At 37.7% G+C, this 23,700-nt stretch overlaps 1 protein-coding gene across 3 annotated transcripts in view; it reads right to left on the bottom strand.

The window, feature by feature from the left end:
- Window positions 1–23,700, bottom strand: part of LOC136858490 (protein SLC31A2) — a 112,056-nt gene that overhangs the window by 12,040 nt on the left and 76,316 nt on the right. For 2 of the 3 annotated variants that reach the window (XM_067138073.2, XM_067138071.2), the window contains exon 5: window positions 5,857–6,030. In XM_067138073.2, the coding sequence (XP_066994174.2) occupies window positions 5,858–6,030 (173 nt within the window). In that variant the 3' untranslated portion in view covers window position 5,857. Of the gene's footprint in view, window positions 1–5,018; window positions 5,629–5,856; window positions 6,031–23,700 lie in introns of those variants that run through there. The other variant, XM_067138072.2, reaches the window with a different exon arrangement.

Here is a 23,700-nt window from a genome sequence, read left to right as displayed (position 1 = left end):
CCCCATACAAGTAAAGAGTCATGTATCAAAAGAAGCATACAATGTTATGACAAACCAACCCCTTAGTCCCACTTTTTTGATACGGGATCCAGAACAGAAAAGATACTAATGTGACATTTTAATTATTATACTAGTTCAAAACACACATCTAAATGAATTGTTCTATAAAAATTGATTTTTTTTTTTTTTTCATTCATCAGCCAAAATATTCCAATTTCTGAACAGACACTGAAACAATACAGCATTTTTCAATGTAGACAGTGTAAATGTAATACCAAGTTTTCAAAGTATCAGAAAATGAATTTTGCAATAAGAATATTGCACCAAGGGGAATTTTAGAACTATATTTTCAAACATTTAACTTATATTTCATTCTTATTCTTTGAAAACCACGATGAAGACAAATGAGTGACGCAGTGGCTCAGAAGATAGAAACACTGGCTTTCTGAGCCGAAGTTGTTGGATTTGATCGAGCTCAGTCCGGTGGTATTTGAAAATGCTCAAATACACCAGTCTTATGTCAATAGATTTGCCAGCACATACAAGAACTCTTACAGGACAAAATTCTGCCACTTCAGCACCTCTGGAATCAATGCTACACAAGAGTTGGTGGTAGCAACAACAGAGAGAGAGAGTCTAATAAAGTCTGATGTGTTTAAAAAGTTATGTGCTCACTCATGCTGGAGCTGCCAGCCTTCATTATCCATACATTTCTAGCATTTCCTAATAAAATTACTCACTAACTTCTTAATTTGTTGAGAAATCAACCCATTGGTGCATGCTATCCTTCAGTTCATCAAGAGAGAGTGCAGATTTACCTTGTAATTTTCATCTTTCAATGTTCCCAAGAGATGTTGATCACTCTTATCATCAAACACTTCATGGGCTGCCTGCAAGGAATCATTGACTGCATAAGCCCTTGAAGAGTACTGCTGAAGAAATGTGAATATTTTCCCTTCAGTTAATTCACCAAAAACATATTTGCAAAATGTTTAGCAGGTATCTTCCACAATTAATTTTTCTCAAAATAAATAGGTCTCATTATTACCACAGTTAATGGCACTCCACCACACTCCTATTTTCTGATTATGAAGAGGTTCCACAGTGAGCACATTACATTTTTTGACACTCCATATCAGCAGTTTTACAAGTTAACATACCGTATCCATGTAAAGTGATCCAAGCTTCATTTAAAACAGAATGGGACAAGGATCAATTTCTTCATCATGCACCTGATCAAAATCCATTTACAAAATGTAAACCTACATAGAGGATCACCCAGTTTAAGCTCATCCACCACAGTAACTTTACAAGTCTTTAGCCCAAGTAACATAACAGTCTCTTGTACAGAACTTAAAAGAAATTCCCATTTGCTGAAGAAGAAAAAGCTAAGAAATTTTTCAGAAGAATCTCACATGCGATGTGCAATATCATCAAGACTTTCTTCTGTGACTACTACTACTACTACTACTACTACTACTACTACTACTACTACTACTACTACTACTATTGGTTTTACATCCCACTAACTACGTTTAAGGTTTTTGGAGAAACTGAGGTGTTGGAAATTTATGCCACAGGAGTTCTTTTATGTGCCAGTCAATCTACCAATATAAGGCTGGCATATTTGAGCACCTTCAAATAACAATAGACCTGAGCCACTCAGCCTGACATTCTGTACATATGTTGCCTTCTTTACTTGTTTTCGTGAACACTTCCATTTGTGCGAAACTGAATTACTAATTTAATTTAATTTGGAACTCGAACAACTGGGAATTTATCTTTAAATACTCTCCAAAAAGCATGAATGAACTCCATACACACATATGGATCATAAATGAGCAATTGTACAATCTAAATGTTTAATTGAATCCTATTCATTTAAACACTTACATTGTACAATTGATACTGTCAATACGGATATGAAATTGATATTATGTGATAAATGAGCACTTGTTGAGGAATAGAATAATAAAGCCTATTATTTGCCATTTTACTATTCAATGATTTCAGTGATTTTAAGATGAAAGTGAACGAAACAAAAACTGTTGCCATGAAAATAAGTAGAGATAATATTGGTTGCCAAATACAACTTGATGGACAATACACTACAACAATAGAGTAAGTCCGGGAGAGAAGGCACAAGGTAGACCAGTGTGTCATTCGCCCACTAGATCGCATGACCACTGCTTCCCGCATAAACAGTGTGTAACGTGAGAACTAAAGCCATTTATTGGATGTCATATGGTGCAGGTGATTACGTTTGAAAACGTGGGTATTTCTGGTAAGTACGTCTTCTCTACTTTCAAAGTTTTGCTAATGCATGATATAAAAGCCCACTGACTGGGTTGTTAAAGCTAAATTAACTTTACATTGCCACAAACGGGTGACTAGGTTAGTCAACGACTATACTGGTGTGATATAAGCCATGTTGGGCCAAAACAGTTCCAGGGCAGTGGTGCGCCATCTATCCCCAAACGTCGGGTGAGGTGGCGCATTACATTTCTGGGTGAGATGGTGCAGTATTCTTTGAATTTCCATTTGTGACTAAAATGTGTTTTCATTCTCTGATCAGTTTGTTAAGAAAATACATATAGCCTATATGTATTTTGTTTAATTCTGTGTAAAATTACACTAATTATGGTAAAGAGGAAGCAGCTATAGCCTAACTGAAGTTTATGGTATATGCCTTTAATGCAACTTAACTAAACGTAAGAATATTTCCAACAAAAGAAAAATCTCCACGAACATAAAGAACAAAGTGCAAAGGAAAGCTGCAACCACTGCCACAACAGGAAAGGGTACGAAATCAAAGAAGAAGCTAAAATGATTCAAGATGGCCAAAATAATGCAATATATGATGATTGCAACAAGCGTGTGGAGTGTTGGGAGAACTATAATTTGACAAAAAAAGAGAAGAACGATTGGATTAAGTGCACCAACTGCAACAAGTGGCTGCATGAATAGTGTTCAGTGTATAAGTATTTGTGTAATGATTGTGGAAGAGAGAGAGAGTAAGGCAAAACATATCCAAAAGGACTGAGGAGTAAATCATCAAGGTTAAATAATTAATTGATTCATTAATCACCTGGACACTAGCAGTGAGATGGCGCAAGTGACATACCTTCAAACAAAAGAGCTCTTTCAATAATCCACTTACCTTAAGACCATTTCCTTCATAAGGCAGTGAGGAAAGATACAAGCAATGATGTCTTAACATAAAAATAAGTTACCGAGCTCGCTGCAGTCACTTAAGTGCAGCCAGTATCCAGTAATCGGGAGATAGTGGGTTCGAATCCCACTGTCGGCAGCCCTGAAGATGGTTTTCCATGGTTTCCCATTTTCACACAAGGCAAATGCCAGGGCTGTACCTTAATTAAGGCCACAGCTGCTTCCTTCCACTTACTAGGCCTTTCCTATCCCATCATCGCCATAAGACATATCTGTATCAGTGCGACATAAAGCAAATAGCAAAAAAAAAAAGTTAGCTAAAATCTTGGCGAAGACTTGCTGCATGATCATTACAAAATCCGTGCCACCTCTTCCCAACTTACTCTACAAGAATTCAAGTACCTTGAGAGCATGGTCTCGAACAAGGGTGGAGCAGGGCAAGAAGTACTTTAATAGAGTGGTCAATGGGTACCCTGATCTGGGACAAGAAGATACTCTACAAACCGAGATGTCCTTGTATAAATAGTATCTTATTCTAATACGCACATATGGCCTAGAAACCTGAACACTGTGGACTAGAGACCTTAGTAAACTGCAGGCCTGTAAAATATAATTTCCTAGGAATGACATGCAGGAAACATGGTACAATTATGTGAGAAATGAGGACATCAGATAATCTTTGGGAGTGAAGCACACACTGCAAGAAAGACTAAAATCTGCAAGACTTAAATGGTTTGGGCATGTAAAGAAAATGACAGGCAATTAAACACCACATGCATACATGGAACAGATAGTCAGTGGAAGGAGACCTGTTGGACAACCAAGGAGATGATGGCTGGACCAACTGAAGATAGATGTCGACAGTAGAGGAGAGGACTGAAGAGTGATTATGGATAGAGAGATCTACCTGGACAGACAATGCTGGCGACGGCTTGTTCAACACCACCCTATCTAGCAAGCTGGAAGGGTTACATGATGATTATGACGACGATGATGATGATGATGTTTTGCCATTTTGCATTTTTACCAGAATTTACTCTAGGATCAGATATGTCTTGTTTATTTCATTGTTAAACAACACACTGAGTGGCATGAGACTCTAGGCCAACATAGCAGATTGGTAAAGCTTTCTCACCCCACAGCTGGTCTTATGTGAAGGCTTATCGGCCAGCTCAGTTACCGTGACAACCTCTTTGTCAGATCAGAGGATGACCCAGTATTATATTTTAGTTATATTAATAAGAATAGTTTAACCCAGGAGGATGCGTGCTCTCTACCGAGACGCAAGGATGCATGATGGGTGAAAATTACCCACAAGCAATAATCCTCCTTAATTCTAAATTGTAATTGTAAACCCTACATATGATGATATACTGATGTAGTTAATCAATTTTAATAGTTTTGGAGTAATTACAGCAATATGTAACTTGTGATAATAAGAATGGATATTGAAATATTCATGTTCTCATAACACTTACACATACACTGGCATGACTCAGTTGTTTATATTATATTATATATTTTTTTTTTTTGCTATTGGCTTTATGTAGCACCGGCACCGATAGGTCTTACGGCGATGATGGGACAGGAGAGGGCTAGGACTGGGAAGGAAGCGGCCATGGCCTTAATTAAGGTACAGTCCCAGCATTTGCCTGGTGTGAAAATGGGAAACCACAGAAAACCATCTTCAGGGCTGCTGACAGTGGGGTTCGAACCCACTATCTCCCGATACTGGCTGCACATAAGCGATTGCAACTATTGAGCTCGGTCATTTATATTAGACACACATTTTCTGTATCAAAAGAATCACATATGATAAACACCCATTGGGTATAGAGGGAGGAGCAGAGGATAAGAACTGTAGAGGAGGATGTTTGAAGATCAGACTTGATTACACTTCACACCTAATCCATTACTTCCTGTTGCTCGTTCACTTGTTCCAAACATTCTCCACACACAGGCTTCACACGTTCCTGGCAAATTAGTTTTTCACACATTACACAACACATTGTGGTTTTTCTGTCCTTTTTACTTCCATGGTCTTCGCACCTTCTGCTTGATTCTTTCTGAGGACTGTACTTTCCCTTTCCTCATATTTTACAGAAAACCAATGAACACAAATTCAGAGATTTGTTGGCAGAGTCAGTATTTTATTTCTCAATGCCAAATGTTCCTTTGTAAGATCAAAGGACAGCATTTTCAAGCAATTTAGGCAGAATGTAGGTTCAGATTTGAGTTGAGATTGTTTGGTTCATGGATGACTTGAGCATTTAAAATAGGATACAATTGCCAATTACTAATTCTAATAAAGAAAATAAACATATTAGGAACCTGCCTGATCACTCTCTTTGACAATGTCAATTTCTCAATTATCACTAACCGCGATATTGCTGTCTTCCTTTGGAGCAACTGGTTTGTAATTTTGTTCTGTGTCCTAGTGTGATACATCTTCAAAGCCTGAAATTCATTGTAATTTCACATAAACTTGCCTAAAATATACACATATACTATAAAGTACACTTGTTTAATAATAATTACTGCACTGTTCGTCCGTAAAGAAAAACTAATTAACAATAAACAAGAATGGCCTTCTGAAATGTATGAGCGCGCACGGGTGAAATTTACTCAGTCAATTTCGCCTGGGTAATTTCTACCCATACGCGCATCGTTACGGGTTAAGCATACCTCAGCTGTCTTGAACATGGTGAACTTGCACAACAGAAGTAACATAGCTTGTGGGTGGTTCAACATCAGAGTCCATCATCACGGATTGTAAGAGTCCTTGGGCAACTTCAGTCATAACACTACTGCTTTGCTGGCTACTCCCTGGATTGTGGCCAGTAGCTATGTCTGATTGATCTAAACAGTAGATTAAGAGGATCAAATATAAAACTTCATACAGTAGACAATATATAACATACATAGTATCTTATGTTGTTTTTTTTGCAAGTTGCTTTACGTCGCACCGACACAGATAGGTCTTATGGCGACGATGGGACAGGGAAGGGCTAGGAGTGGGAGGGAAACGGCCGTGGCCTTAATTAAGGTACAGCCCCAGCATTTGCCTGGTGTGAAAATGGGAAACCACGGAAAACCATCTTCAGGGCTGCCAACAGTGGGGTTCGAACCTACTATCTCCCGAATACTGGATACTGGCCGCAATTAAGCGACTGCAGCTATCGAGCTCGGTGATATCTTATGTGACAGAACCACAATTTATATATGAGCTTAATCATCTATAACATCCTTAGAAGTCTTCTGCATCACAAGAATAAACCATTTCTGAAACTACACTTCTAGATTGTAGAATTAACATATGCATAGAAAATTAATATTATTAATGACAAACGGTGAACCCAAGCAGGTGAAGCAACACTTTATTAAGCCTGAACTGAGCTAAGTTAATGTTATTTTGATTTTTACCTGTACAAAGTACTTTTATACATGCTGATACATTATTCTGACATTTTTTGTTTGACTTCTGTCACTGCACACACGCTAGCTGATCTGATCTGACGCAGATGTCCAGTTGGCCATTTTTGTTTTGTACATAACATCTCTTCAACACGTACGAAATGTACGTAACACGACCTAATAGGCTGAAAGTCGGTTTTGATTACAATGTGATTGTGAAAATTCAATATTCAATGACTTGGCCCTCAATGGGCGACTTAAACACACTCTGCAGTGTAATGGCAGTAGTGCCAGACCTGTAGCTTAGATCCTTTCCAACAGAACAAAGATGGCCTAGGTACCATAGCTCAATTGGTAGAGCAACCGACGCAACATCGGGAGGTTGTGGGTTCGGATCCCACTGGTGTCTGGTTGGCCATTTTTGTTCTGTACTTAACATCTCTTCAACATGTACTAAATATACGTAACATGACCTAATAGGTTGAGAGGGTTTCGATAAAAAATATGCCACAGTCATATTTCGCAATAATAATATACATATAATCACTAACGTCCTAAGAAAACAGAACCTAAAAATTGCTTTCAAAACCAGCAACACTAATGAAAGAATAGTATTTAACTCTCACACAGTAAATACTAGCAATATATACATAAATTCAGGGATACATAAACTGGAATGCCAGGGATACGGGTAAAGTTAAGTCGGACAAACTAGTAGGAACTTCATCATAAGATAGACAGAACACCACAGCGCTTTAAAATGTATAATCGTTTCTCTGCCATGAGTAACCATCACAAAGACTATAATCACAATTATACCACAATATATCAAGATCTAAAAATTCTACGTGAACAAAAGAACGTGAACAGAAGAACTCAGAATTATTACACTCAGTTTCAGTCACCGCCCCGCATACTCCCACTCTCCTGCAAGCCCCGCATCATTTCCCCACTCCACCTCCTCATAGCAACACGTCTTGCTTCTCAACTGTAGGAACAAGTCAGTCAAGAGCTGGACTCCGTAGTCAGAGAACATGGGTGATACAAGCAGACCACGTAACGCAAGTTAATTTTCGTTCTTCATAACTTACTTTAAATGTTTTTCCTGTCAGTCACCATTTTTCAATTCTTAATTCGATTTGTATTATCCATTTTACAGACTAAAAATCAATAATAATATAAGAGAATTTATACGGAAAATAAAATGATTTTCATTACTTGTAAAGACTAAAAATCAGACGGTTCAACTTCAACAACACTTATGTACACTAGCGTTAGAAAGTTTAGATTCACCCACGAATTTTCACTTACCATGAAAGATAGGGACTATTTGTTGAAAATCAACATGGAAATACCTATGTTTTTAGAACTAACTAGTTTTATTACACATTTCACTAGATTTTCCTTTACACTGATCATTCACAGGGAGCTAGAAACACAATCACAACATCTTAAGCAATCACACTGGCTGTTTATCAATGTGTCCTCCCTTTGCTTTGATTACTGCTTTACAGATGCGTGGTATTCTAGCTGCTAATTTTTCTAAAGGCTCGGCATTTATACATCCCCAGGTTTCTAACAGACATTGCCCCAACCCATCCACACCGCCTGGCACCTTTTCTTTCACTTTCCTGTAAAGTTCTTCCCACAAAAGTTCAATTGGTGACAGACTGGGTGATTGAGGAGGCCAGACCATTAATTCCAACTTTCCTTCAGCTTGTTTCCTTTCCAGATAATGCTTGACTGAGCCCGATAGCTGCAGTCGCTTAAGTGCGGCCAGTATCCAGTAATTGGGAGATAGTGGGTTCGAACCCCGTCGGCAGACCTGAAGATGGCTCTCTGTGGTTTCCCATTTTCACACCAGGCAAATGCTGGGGCTGTACCTTAATTAAGGCCACGGCTGCTTCCTCCCATTCCTAGGCCTTTCCTATCCCATCGTCGCCATAAGACATATCTGTGTCAGTGCGACATAAAGCAAATAGCAAAACAAAAAAAAAAGGATAATGCTTGCACAATTGAGAGGTGAGTTTAGGATGTCCTGCTGTAGAACAAATCCTTCACCAATCAGCTTCATTCCAGATGGCACAGCACTGAGCGAAAGGATACGGTAAATAATAATAATAATAATAATAATAATAATCATATGGCCTCAGCTACTGTTTGCAGACATTTCGATTTGACGCCATCTGGCTGTCTGCTCGTCAATTTCGACGTTCCGGTTTACTCTGTCTGCCATCTAGCGGACCTACAGTAAACCGGATCTCTCTTGGGCGTCTATGGCTGAGATTTAATTAATTTTGTCGGGTAAATACCAAATGTATCACCAGAGATCTTTTACATGCCGACATCGTACGACATGGAGTGTCGAATGGACTTCATTCCGCCCTTCAAAAATCCGACTACCTCTGCCGGGTTTGAACCCGCTATCTTGGGATCCGGAGGCCGACACTCTACGGTGATATTGTTTCTTTTCCAGTATTCCCTCTACTTTCACCAAATCACCAACCTGATTTTTTCCAAAACATGCCCACACCATCAAATTTCCTCCTCCATGCTTCACAGACTGAATTATGCAGGATTCCATAACTCTTTTGCCAGGGCGGCAACAAATGTATTGGCGACGATTGGAACTGAATTTTTCAAATTTAGATTCATCCGTCCAAAGCACCCTTTTCCATTGTTCAGCAGTCCAGTTAGCATTTTGGCCCATTGTAGTCTTTTCTGCTTGTGTACAGTTTTCAACAATGGTTTCTGTGCTGCTACACGACCACACAATCCCACCTCAAGCTGACGATTTTTCACTGTTGTCACACAGGTTGTTCTCTTGTTTTATTTACCTCTGAGCAAATATCTACCGTTGTACGCCTTCTGTCACGCTTGCTGAGAATTAGAATATGGTTATCTTCAATTTTAGAAGTCTTCCTTGGACATCCACTAGGTGGTCGATCCTCATGACTACCCGTTTCCTCTCTGTGTTTCACTGCTCTGCGAACGCTGGACTCTGAAATTTTTAATTTTTCTGCAATGTTTCGGTTCAACCACCCAATGTCTTTATAAGAACTAGCCCTGGCTCTGTTTTCTTGGTTTATATTAGCCTTCTTCCCCATATTTGATTGTTTGATATGTGTTGTTACCGTACATAACAACAATGTAGAAAATAAACAATCTGGTACAGAGATTAACATACAACTGCTCAGGATAACTTCTGTAGGCTAACTGTCGATTTCCAAGACAGCGAGGAAACAAGGACAAGTAATCACGGAGAAAGGCATGTTGATTACCTGAGAAAGGGCCAGAAGTTATCCAGGTAGAAGCAGGCAGTAAGAGCTGGGGACCATAAACCTGTCAACTTCTTTGCACAGATAAAGTAAAATCTCACAATATGCACTGAAATAGCTTTATGAAAGTACTGAAAGCATCTTTACATAAGTAACAGAACTAACGTACCACTTATCATCACACAGAAAAAAATTATTTAAGAAAATTACTAATTTTCGTAGATGAGTCTAAACTTTCTGATGCTAGTGTGAATCAATCAATCAATCAATCAATCAATCAATCAATCAATCAATCAATCAATCAATCAATCAGTCAGTCAGTCAGTCAGTCAGTCAGTCAATCAATACTGATCTGCATTTAGGGCAGTCGCCCAGGTGACAGATTCCATATCTGTTGTTTTCCTAAATGATTTCAAAGAAATTGGAAATTTATATATATTAATATAATATATTAATATTAATATATTGATAATAATTGTTCACGAACAATTTTACCCCATTGATAATATAAATTAATACCAATACATTTTGTAAATGTTACTCCAGCAACGAGAACAAGTCTATCGACCATAATGACAATTATCAACTGCAGAAAATATTCAATACTGTTATGAAGTTTTAATGACAATTATACAAGTTAAGCGGCAGGAATCGACACAACTAGCCAGATCTCAAGGGTTTTTTATTTTATTCTTATTTTTAAACAATTTTAAAAGATGTTCACCAGATGAGTTTCGGCAATGAAATGTTAGACTGGAGAAGATTTTAGACAAAAAGTGTTAGCTTAAGACATGGTTTTATTGTTGTGTGACTTTTAAAATGTTAAAAGATTATCAATTAGTTTTATAGGAGCAACTTTGAACCAAAAGAATTGTTTTATGATCATATACAATCTTAGATTAATGATAGTTTGGCTGATGATGCTCACGAAAAGGAGCGAAACATGTACCATATAAACATCATAATAAATATGTAAGTTTGTACTATATTTTTATTGTATTGAAAAGGTGGCAATTGGCAAAACTAAAGGAATTGTATCACACATACCACTTAGTCGAGCAGCTCGTCTCCTTTCTCCCAGTTCTTCCCAGCCCAAACTTTGTAACATTTTTCTTTAGATTTTTCCAGTTCTTGAATCAGGTAATCCTGGTGGGATCCCATACACCATACTCTAGTTGGGGTCTTACCAGAGACTTACATACCCTCTCCTTTACATCCTTACTACAACCCCTAAACACCCTCATAACCATGTGCGGAGATCTGTACCTTTTATTTACAATCCCATTTATGTGATTACCCCAATGAAGATCTTTCCTTACATTAACACCTAAATACTTACAATGATCCCCAAAAAAATTTTCACCCCATCAACGTAGTAATTAAAACTGAGAGGACTTTTCCTATTTGTGAAACTCACAACCTGACTTTTAACCCCGTTTATCAGCATACCATTGCCTGCTGTCCATCACACAACATTTTCAAGGTCACGTTGCAATTGCTCACAATCTTGTAACTTATATATTACTCTATAGTGAATAAAATTATCCGCAAAAAGCCTTACCTCCGATTCCACTCTTATACTCTTATCATTTATATATATAAGAAAACAAAGGTCCGATAATACTGCCTTGAGGAATTCCCCTCTTAATTATTACAGGGTCACCTACTCCAATTCTCTGAGATCTATTTTCTAGAAATATAGCAACCCATTCAGTCACTCTTTTGTCTAGTCCAATTGCACTCATTCTTGCCAGTAGTCTCCCATGATCCACCCTATCAAATGCTTTAGACAGGTCAATCGCGATACAGTCCTTTTGATCTCCTGAATCCAAGATATCTGCTATATCTTGCTGGAATCCTACAAGTTGAGCTTCAGTGGAATAACCTTTCCTAAAACTGCGAACCAGTTATTAATTTCACAAACATGTCTAATATAATCAGAAAGAATGCCTTCCCAAAGCTTGCATACAATGCATGTCAAACTTACTGGCAATAATTTTCAGCTTTATGTCTATCACCCTTTCCTTTATACACAAGGGTTATTATAGCAACTCTCCATTCATTTGGTATAGCTCCTTCAACCAAACAATAATCAAATAAGTACTTCAGATATGGTACCATATCCCAACCCACTGTCTTTAGTATATCCCCAGAAATCTTATCAATTCCAGCCGCTTTTCTAGTTTTCAACTTTTGTATCTTATTGTAAATGTCATTGTTATCATATGTAAATTTTAATATTTCTTTAGCCTTAGTCTCCTCCTCTATCTGGACATTATCCTTGTAACCAACAATCTTTACATACTGCTGACTGAATACTTCTGCCTTTTGAAGATCCTCACAAACACACACCTCTTGTTCATTAATTATTCCTGGAATGTCCTTCTTGGAACCTGTTTCTGCCTTAAAATACCTATACATACCCTTCCATTTTTCATTAAAATTTGTATGACTGCCAATTATGCTTGCCATCATGTTATCCTTAGCCGCCTTCTTTGCTAGATTCAATTTTCTAGCAAGTTCCTTCAATTCCTCCTCGCTTCCACAGCCATTTCTTACTCTATTTCTTTCCAGTCTGCACCTCCTTCTTAGTCTCTTTGTTTCTCTATTATAATAAGGTGGGTCTTTACCATTCCTTACCTCCCTTAAAGATACAAACCTGTTTTCGCATTCCTCAACAATTTCTTTAAAACCCATCCCAGAGTCTGTTTACATTTTTATTTACCGTTCTCCACAGACCATAGTTACTTTTTAGAAACTGCCTCATGCCTGCTTTATCAGCCATATGGTACTGCCTCTAATAGTCCTACTTTTAAGACCTTCCTTTCTATCACATTTATTTTTAACTACGACAAAAACAGCTTCATGATCACTAATACCATCTATTACTTCAGTTTCTCTATAGAGCTCATCTTGTTTTATCAGCATGACATCTAGGATATTTTTCCCTCTGGTTGGTTCCATCACTTTCTGAATCAGCTGTCCTTCCCATATTAACTTATTTGCCATTTGTTGGTCATGCTACCTGTCGTTCGCATTTCCTTCCCAATTGACATCTGGCAAATTCAGATCTCCTACTACAATCACATTTCTTTCCATGTCGTTTCCCACATAGCCGACTAACCTGTCAAATAATTCCGAATCCGCGTCAGTGCTACCCTTTCCCGGTCTGCACACTCCAAATATATCAGGTTGCCTATTATCTTTAGAAATGAGCCTTACACCTAGAATTTCACGTATCTCTTCTTTAACTTTTTCGTAGCTTACAAATTCATCTTTCACCAGAATGAATACTCCCCTCCCACAATTCCCATCCTATTTCTACGATACACACTCCAGTTCCGTGAGAATTTCTGCATCCATTATATCATTTCTCGCCCATGATTCAACTCCTATTACAATATCTGGTAAATATATATATCTATTAAATAACTCAATTCTATTCCTTTCTCTACAATACTTCTACAGTTCAACACTAACAACTTTATGTCATACCTATTTGATTTCCAGTTCCCTGTTCCCTTATCACCGCTCCCTAGGCCACCCCGTTTCCCTGAATGTACCTCGCTATTACCCTTTCAAACAAATTTCCTAACTTATACGTACCACTGCGTTTTAAGTGAAGGCCATCTGAGCTCAGGATCCCTATCTCCTAACCACCCATTAGGATCTAGAAATTTCACTCTCAGTTTCCCACATACCCACTCCAGAGTCTCATTTAAATCCCCAATCACCCTCCAGTTAGTATCCCTCTGGGGCTGTACCTTAATTAAAGCCACGGCCACTTCCTTCCCATTCCTAAGCCTTTCCTATCCCATCATCGCCATAAGACCTATCTGTATCGGTGCAACGTAAAGCAAAATAGCAAAAAAGACCCCAAAAAAATGTACAGTAGTTTGTCTTCTGAGAATGTTTCTACCTCAGTGCAATTATTAAAAATCATGTTTTAATAATAATTATCCTCTTGGATAAATAAGAATGTAAAATGATCATTTCAAATTTTATGAAACATAGTGGGACAAGTTTTAGGTTGTGTTTCATTCATTGTACTGCCACGCGATAATGCAGATTGTGTCATTTCCTTTAAATATTTGACTCAGACGTCAATGGTAGACGCCAGCACTCTAACCATTTAGCCATGGAGCCGGACATGATTAGCTGTTTATTACGGACACAAACAACATATGCAATGTATATAAAAATAACTTCCATCCTGAAGTTGTAAAAAATAAAATCTCACACATGCATTATATCTAGTAATATTTACGCATAGAGCAAGGTTTCTGAACAAAATAACATTTTCAAAAACAAGAAGTGCTCATGATACAAATACTAATGTGTACAACAGGAGTAAGTTTCCCGCTCCACTTCAAAATAACGCCAACGTCATTAGTCGCACGATGAGAGAAACTCTCACGCAGCACGCACGGACACATAGGAACCTTTGTTCTGACTACGGGAGGGGGTGCTTACCCTTCAAATGTGAATTGCTCTACTCACGACAGTTATAAACTCAGCTAGAAGAGGAAACAGTCACCTCCCTTTTATCACTGTGAAGTAATATCACAATAAAAAATAATGTGAAAGAAAATCTCATGTAGCAACCACTCGTGGGTTAATGATTTTTCAAGAGTCTCGATAATTCAAATAATTGAATTAATAACCTCATCTTGCACTACATGAGAAACTATCGTTAACTGAGAGAGAGAGAATAGAATATGTTTTTGTAAATATTGTACAGATTAAGTTAGATACCATGGTCATCCACCACTCAGATTAAGTGGACGTTTAACATTTTTGTTCTTGTTTAAACTAATACAACTAATATCAAACTTTAAGATGTCATAGAGATGTCAGGATGTTTTTAGGATGGAATTCATCCACCTGATTTTTATTTTGCATAGCCAAGAGAAGGCTAATTTTTCTTCCTTATTCTTTACAGAATAGTCCAGTATATCGATGCTATTCCAGAAATGAGAATTCATTTCTGTGCATTTATTCAACTATTGTAATTCCGTGAGCTTTGAAAGTAACGTCAAGCAAAGGATGTTTTGTTTGTTAAAACTCATTATTATTGTGCATATCTCATAATAAATGTCATGCCTGTTTTTAAATTGTTCTTTTTCTTGTATTGTCGACAACCCCACTACCTTCAACTAAACACCACCCCAGAATTTTGCATTCCCCGTAATACCGTATTTACGCAAATAATCCCCGCACCCTAATTTTAGGAAGGCTCATTTTGAAAAAAATAAATGAACAAGAATTCCTTGCATTGAAGGAGTAACATAGGCATAAACAAACATTTCATATCACTCCGTAAGGTCCACGTAGTCTTTACGCAAACATGAACATGTAAATTTACAAATATAACTGCTTTGCCTGAACATATTTGAGAAATACTTTATCACTGCTGTGAAATATATTTGTCATGAAAATTATCAAGTTTTTTATTATGGACACTCGAGTTTAGGCTTTAATTACAAATGAACCAATAGGCCTATTGCAATGCGAGTTATACCAATATTTTTCTTGTTTAATTCTACATTAGCGTATATAAGACACATTGTTTTCGACGTTCATTAAATATTTTTTATTTGTGGTTATAATAAATATTACCCGGGTTTTGGGCTTCTTCTCTAGGAAGCGCTCACTTAGGAATATATACAAGGAAAACTACTTGTTTGATGGTAATGACATTTTGATATGTTATAACCACATGTTTTTTTAGTGTAATACTCAAGTTGCAATTATTTTCAACCACCCCGAAAAAAAGTTCTTATCATTTTTCTAAAGCAACTCTTTCTCAGCCTAGGATAAACGTACAACATCAAACATGGGCTTGTTTTGAAGCATTCAGTCATGCTTATCAGAAACTACAACAACTGTAACCGTACAGTTTGGTACCGAATTTATGAAGAGTAATATTGAAAGGAGGTTTTGTGTACGCCGGACCGTGCGATTAACAGCAGGCCGGGTGGTGAAATCGGGCGCAGTGTTGCCGCGTTCAGTAGAAATCACGCGCGCAACGAACACAGCTTTTCGTTTACTTTCAACCTTTAATTTTATTTCCTCTTATAAATTCCTCTTCCCATCACCTTTTCTCATAAGGGCTTTGGACCCTCAAAGGCAGGTTTAAAAATGGTTGACTTTCTGATTTAGAAATATCACACTGTACAATTTTTACAAGAGTTATTTGCATTATTATTTACATATATTTACAATTTTTATTCTATCAATTTTCTTCGTCTAAAAAATCACTGTGTTCCGATGAATCGGTGCTGCTGTCATTCATGTTGATTATGACTGGCTCGAAATAAGGGACGTTTTCAGACAGTTCATCTTTTTCCCAGTAGTGGTCTTCAATTTTCTTAGCGTTTTTAATGCATTGTTTCCAGAGTTCAGGGGTGACGGTACGTAAGGCTTCTCGGCATAAAGCGTTAATTGCTTCCATACTTCTACCATTTTCTAATGTGTTAGCCATATTTGTTTTTGCTATTTTCCCTTTTACGTAAGCCCAAATGAGCTCGATTGTATTAAGCTCGCAATGGGCCATTGGTAACCAAACAAGCTGTACATCTGGTCGAAGTCGTTTAGTCAGTTGTTCCAGCTTCTTTACCGGTGTTTGAAAATAAGGCCTGGCAAGGACAGTCAGCTCTGATTTCGTTAATTTGTTATAATCGTCAACTCCAGGTGGTAGTGAAATATTCTTTGATGTTATCCAGGATATAATTTCAGGTTTCAGCCATGACATGTTCGGGTCCTTAGATGAAGAATGGACCATCGTATTTTTTTTTTTGCTAGGGGCTTTACGTCGCACCGACACGGATAGGTCTTATGGCGACGATGGGATAGGAAAGGCCTAGGAGTTGGAAGGAAGCGGCCGTGGCCTTAATTAAGGTACAGCCCCAGCATTTGCCTGGTGTGAAAATGGGAAACCACGGAAAACCATTTTCAGGGCTGCCGATAGTGGGATTCGAACGTACTATCTCCCGGATGCCATCTCACAGCCGCGCGCCTCTACGCTCACGGCCAACTCGCCCAGTGGACCATCGTATGATATGGAGCTTGATCTATAACGACAGCTGACCTTTGAGGCAATAAACTCAGGGCTTTCGTGAACCATTCTTCATAATGAGTCGAGTTCATCTCATTGTGGTAATCACCACTGCCTTTCTTGCCAATAAAACAAAGTTCTGCACCGTCAAGAAATCCTTCTTCACTTCCGATGTGTAAAATTATGATGCGTTTCTCAGCTCCAGACGGTGTTTTGAACCCTCCACGCCATCCATAATTTTGCTGAATGTACCCTCTGTACAGATTATAGTTGTTAAAGTTGTTTTCTAAAGCTTCAACCACGTTTTCTTGCCAGCCATATTTCATAGTATGGTTCTGTCCGCACCGCGTCTCGTCTGTAAAGATCTTGTAGCCCTGTGCTCTTATGTCTCTAATTCGTCTAACGTAGGTATGTCGGGATGCAGCAACTGTCACAGATTCCATTAGCACTGGTTTCCTGTTGAGTTTTTTGAATCGGAATCCCAAGCTTCGAACTACTTTCAAAAGCGTAGAAATTGACATATCAGGAAAATCCGGCGTATTTTCTGACAGTTTCATGCGGAGGCTTTTAATTGTAAGAAATATCTTAAGCTACTCGTCCACGATGCAACTAAAATGGCATGCAACTTTGATTTGAGCAAGAAAAGTTGAGTGGCTTCGTGTAAACAGTCATGCAATTGGAAAAGTTGTACGCGCCACTCGAATTCTGCGCAACTTCCCAGTTGCGTGCAAAGTCAAAAGTGGCATCGTGTACACAGCGGAAGAGAGGAAGTTGCGCCATCTGAAAGTGGCGTGAAAGGTTTAGATCATTTTTGTGGCGCAACTTTCTCACGTGGCCGTCTGCTGTGACATTATACTGATGTTTGAGAGGTTCACACTCGGGAATAAATTAACGTAAATACGTACCTGTATATCCTTTATTGTAAATGAAATATAACATGCCTCAAAATAGATACTCATCTTAGTAATAATTGCATAATTTACGTAACTTCATTTACAGGTTACAATGTCTCAGAACACGAAATGGACGAGGGAGTTGACGAGAAAGCTGATATATTTAGTTGAAACACAAGAATGTTTATGGAAGGTTGAGGCAACGGACTACAGAAATAAACAAAAACGGCAGAGAGCGTTCATCACGATGTAAATTGCATCACAAACTTTAGATATTACACGTGAAATAGAGCATGTCGGTATCAATGGCTGATAACTGTCACCTGTAACAAAACAAAATGTAGGAAATTACAATAAGCTAAAAGAAATGATCCCTTATGTGTACTGTATAAAATCCATATTTTAAAAAAATCGGCTTACCTGTTGCTAAATATCTCAATGTCAACACAAGGCGTTCCGTTGGTGATATTCATTTTCTCATTAGCGTGTCTTTCTTTTGTATCAACCGCGCTGCTCTTCTCAGCAGATATTCAAAATCAGTCGCTGACTTTCGCAGGATATTCTTGCAGAAGACTTGGCCTCCCATGTACAATTCCTGTAGCAAGTTATTAACAACACCACAATGTTCACGACCTAAAATCCGTTTCCTCATCCAACATTTCCGTTTCGCTCTTTCTCGTCTTTATTTTCGTCGCCATAATAAAATCAGCGATAAGCAAGCCGCCGATAACACCTCGCCAGAAGACATGCTTGCTACTATGAACACTCACATCCGCTAGAACAGCTGACTAGGAAAGTTGCTTGCGAGAAAACTTGCGCCACTTAAATAGCCTGGTGTAAACACTCGGTGCAACATATCCTTGGGAGCGCAAGTTTTCGTGCTGCGCAACAAGAAAAAAGGCAAACTTGCGTGCTGTGTGTAAACAGTGCCCGCCATTTTTCTTGCGCAACACAAAAGTGGCATGCAAGTTTTGTTGCATCGTGGACGAGTACCTTTATTCGTATAAAAATCGTGCATATTTCTTCCTATTGTGCCCAAAGTAAAATCATCGATATGAATTTTCGGACGCCCCGGTCTCACACACTGCTTCTTTCTTGACCTGGACGACGTATTTCCATCATTCTCCTTTGAAGTGGCTCCTACTCTCTTCACTGACGACAGCGATAATCCAAGACAATCTGCCACCTTCTTGTACACAGGGAACCTCTTGTCCCCTACTTTTTCCCCCTCACATTGAAAGAAACAAATAGCACTCAAAATCATTGCAAGATCACCTTCTGATAACGGCGTTCTCGGAGGCATCTTGAAGTGACGTGGCCAACATGCAGAACATAGAACAACTGAAAATAGCTTGCGGATAAACCAAGGTCATGGGCATTCCGTTGCACAACTGCCCGGGGCGAGTGTACCGTGTTCGTTGCGCGCGTGATTACTACTGAACGCGGCAACACTGCGCCCGTTTTCACCACCCAGCCTGCTGTTAATCGCACAGTCCGGCGTACACAAAACCTCCTTTCAATATTACTCTTCATAAATTCGGTACCATATTGTACGGTTACAATTGTTGTAGTTTCCGATAACTATGACTGAGTGCTTCAAAACAAGCCCAAGTTGCTGTTGTACGTTTATCCTGGGCTGAGAAAGAGTTGCTTTAGAAAAATGATAAGAACTTTTTTCGGGATGGTTGAAAAAAATTGTAACTTGAGTATTACACTACAAATACATGTGGTTATAACATATCAAAATTTCATTACCATCAGACAAGTAGTTTTCCTTGTATATATTCCTAAGTGAGCGCTTCCTAGAGAAGAAGCCAAAAACCCGGGCAATATTTATTACAACCACAAATAAAAAATATTTAATGAACGTCGAAAACAATGTGTCTTATATACGCTAATGTAGAATTAAACAAGGAAAATATTGGTATAACTCGCATTGCAATAGGCCTATTGGTTCGTTTGTAATTAAAGCCTAAACTCGAGTGTCCATAATAAAAAATCCGACAGTAGGTATTTCATCAATCTGAACATGCAGTAGGCTCGATTCCCTGTGGATCGGAAGATATGCTGTCTCTTGCATCACTAGTATCCTCTCCTAAATTACTTACAAATTCGTTACACACCACGTCTAAAACATTTTCCACACGCGGTCTTTTCTTTAAGCGGATATTAACATGACTGGTGGTGGATAATTCTTTTCCGTGCAATGTGAACAGTTGAAACATACACACTGGCGAACTCGGATGTTAGTTTTGCGATATGGTAAAACATTATTGATTCAAAGTCGTTGGGACGCAAAAATTGGACTTCAAATTACGTGATTTTGAATTAACCGCCAACTCATACTTAAGAAATGCCAACCCTTGCTGCATCAAAAAATATTCTAAGATCCGTTACTGCATGCAATTAACATCGATTAACAGTTTAAACCTTGCTGAAGAGAAGCTCTCCCATGCTCTACAAATTCTAAGTGGTTATTACCAAGGGAACTAACTAAAGCCAAACCCATCAAAAACACAAGTCTGTGCCTTCCACCTGAAAAATTGACAGACAGCAAGAAAATTGGAAGTGATTTGGGAAGGTAAAATATTAGAACACTGCTTCACTCCCAAATATCTAGAAGTAACTCTTGACCGAGCACTAACCTATAGAACACACTGTCTGAACACCAAAAGGAAGGTATTTGCAAGGAACAATATTATCCGGAAATGATCGGGTTCAACGTGGGAGGCGCATCCTCTCCTTTTAAGAACTTCAGCAATAGCTCTCTGTTATTCAGCAGCAAAATACGCCTGCCCTGTCTGGTGTAAATCTAGTCACGCTAATCAAGTGGATGTTGCCTTAAATGAGACCTCCAGACTCATTACAGGATGTTTGAGATCTACACCACTTGATAAAGTTTATTGTCTAGCAGGTATCCCACCTCCAGATATTCGCAGTGAGTGTGCATCCAGACTGGAGAAATCTAAAGCACTGAACCTGACGACCCATACTTTATATGGGTACCAACTATCAAGTCAAGGAAAAGCTTTCTCTATACAACTGAAAGCCTCACTGGACCATCATCGAACTTCAGAGTGAATTCATGGTGTTCCAGATCCAGCCACCTAGCAGAATGGATGACGCCTTCCGAAAGACTTCCTTCAGGCCACGAAAAGAGCTGGCCAACATGGAAGATGCTCAACAGGTTGCGTTCAGGAGTTGGAAGAACAAAGACCAACATGAGAAAGTGGGGTTTTGTTTGTGACTCCACTCAATGTGAATGTGGTGAAGAACAGATAATGAGCCATCTTCTTGTTTGTAACTTGTGTCCAACTACTTGCTCTCTCCAGAATGTGATCGACGCTACCAAGGAAGCATGTGAATTAGCCGCATACTGGTCACACCACATTTAATTAAATTTGTATTTATGTAGAGATTAATCACATTGTTACCTGCCATCATCAGAAATAATTAATGGTTATATTACCAGATTTGTTATTGTCCTGATATTGTTGTAAGATAATATAATGTATGTTTCGGGCACGATTCAAATAAATAAATAAATAAATAAATAAATAAAGGTCATTTTGCAACTGCTCACAACATTGTAATTTATTTATTACTCTATACAGAATAACATCATCCATAAAAAGCCTTATCTCTGATTCCACTTCTTTACTCATATCATTTATATAACATTAAGGTCCAATAATACTGCCTTGGGGAATTCCCCTCTTAATTATACAGGGTTAGATAAAGCTTCGCCTACTCTAATTCCCTGACAGAACTAACGAAAGAATTAAATAAACTGAAAATCCAGAGAGCACAAGAATGATATCTTTTGACATAACCAACATGTACACCAACATACCAATAGAGGAGTCGGTTAGATCATAGAAAAGCATCTAAAAGAAACAAATTCAACACAATAAGTAGTAGAAATAATCAATGTGTTAAAAATGGCCTTAAAGCAAAACACGTTCAAGTTTAACAACAAAATATATTCACAAAAAGAAGGATTAGCCTTGGGTTAACCATTATTGGATATAATAGCAAACATATTCTTAAATAGCATGGAGAACAAACTCTTAATCGACCAATGCACCAAAGGAATAATGCAGATACGTGGACGACGTAATATGTGTGTATGATAATGACGTCACAAATGCAGAATATTTCCTAGCCACATTATATACAATACAATCAAATTCACAATGGAACCAGAAACAAATGGGAGGAACAACTTTATGGACATATCTTACACGATATATACAGAAAACCAACTCAAACATCACACACAATAGATGATGACTATAATTATCCAACCTCACACAAGTTAGAAAGAGTGAACGCGATGATAAACCGACTGACACGCCCCCTCACGCAAGTGATATCAAAATGGTGTCTGGCTAGTGACACCATAAAAAGTGTATCACAACAAGGAAGAAACAAAATCAAAATGCTACCAAAACACAGAAAAAAAAATTAAAATAAATGTGGAAGAGTGAATATTGAACACAAGGGACCCATTTCCCAAGGAACTAAAAGGGGTGGGATCAACAAGGGAACCAGAACAAGCATCTACAAGAAAAATTTATACACCCTTTTCAAAAAACAACTATACTATAATTAATTCAAAAATTAATACAAACTTTTACATCTTTAGCAGCAAATAAATGGGTGAAATAAATCAATTTTTTAATCAATATTTTAAGTTTCAAGTGAATAAAAATAAATACATAAATCATACTTACATTATAATTTTTTTTTGAGAAAAAAGGAAGAGAAATTTGGTTAAATATAGTGCTTTTTAAATTAGAATAAACAATTTATAAATCCTAAGGTGAGGTTTTAAACAAATAAATAAACTATCTCTTAATTTAAATAAATAAATAAATAAGTAAATAAATAAATAATTTAGGAAAATAGTACAAAAATTAAGAAAATATAAATTTTTAAAACGAAATACAAACCCTAGCGACCTAACTAAAAAAGGAGCTTCTTGAATAGACCTAAAATGAACCATATTACATGCTATCTACACTTAAAAATAAATAATTTTTCTAAGAATCACTGTTGATGGAGGGTTCTCAGTACCGAACGCATAGCAGAAGAAGAAAAATAATGTAAAATGCGTCGCACTAAATGAATCACCAAGACATATCTTGACAAAAAATATCAGTCACATTAGCATACCACAAAATACAACCATATTGCATAGTAAAATTAAACACCACCAATATTAAAGCCTAACAGAAAGAAACGAGAAGTCATAATTCATATGCCGTACACTTCAAGATAGAACCGGTCAGGCAATGATCCAAGTTAGTAATTACACATACTCAAATACACGCTCAAAAGAGAGCAACAACAATTGAGATCCGTACACAATGGCATCCAGAGGCAGACTCCACACACGATAAGATAATAATAATAATAATAATAATAATAATAATAATAATAATAATAATAATAATAATAATAATAATAATAATAATAATAATGCAACAGTTACGTAATGACCAGGAAAAGATAAGGGCAGATAAACAACAATGGCATACCAGACACGGTTCGAGGTGACAAGGCGACTCAATAATGCAAGAATGACGACATGAACGGTATCAAAGCCCTCCATTAACAATCTCCTTACATTCTACAGAAGCATTACACGTAAAATGAATAATACCGAAATTTACTGCCACCAAATAGCCCAAAATATAACTATCCACCTTAAATTACTTTTAATAATATTAATTATTATTACTTTGGAAAATGAGTGTCAACAGAGATTGCTCGGTGCACAATTCAAAATGTACAGTCACAGAGGAGAAACTAACACGTATTAAAATAATGAAATAAATAGAACAAGATGTCACAATAAAATTTAACGTCACACACCGGCAGA

The sequence above is a fragment of the Anabrus simplex genome, chromosome 1 (assembly GCF_040414725.1).
Source record: "Anabrus simplex isolate iqAnaSimp1 chromosome 1, ASM4041472v1, whole genome shotgun sequence".
Taxonomy (NCBI): Eukaryota; Metazoa; Arthropoda; class Insecta; order Orthoptera; family Tettigoniidae; genus Anabrus; species Anabrus simplex.
Note: the sequence above shows the minus strand (reverse complement) of the source record. Positions and strands in the feature narration are given on the sequence as shown.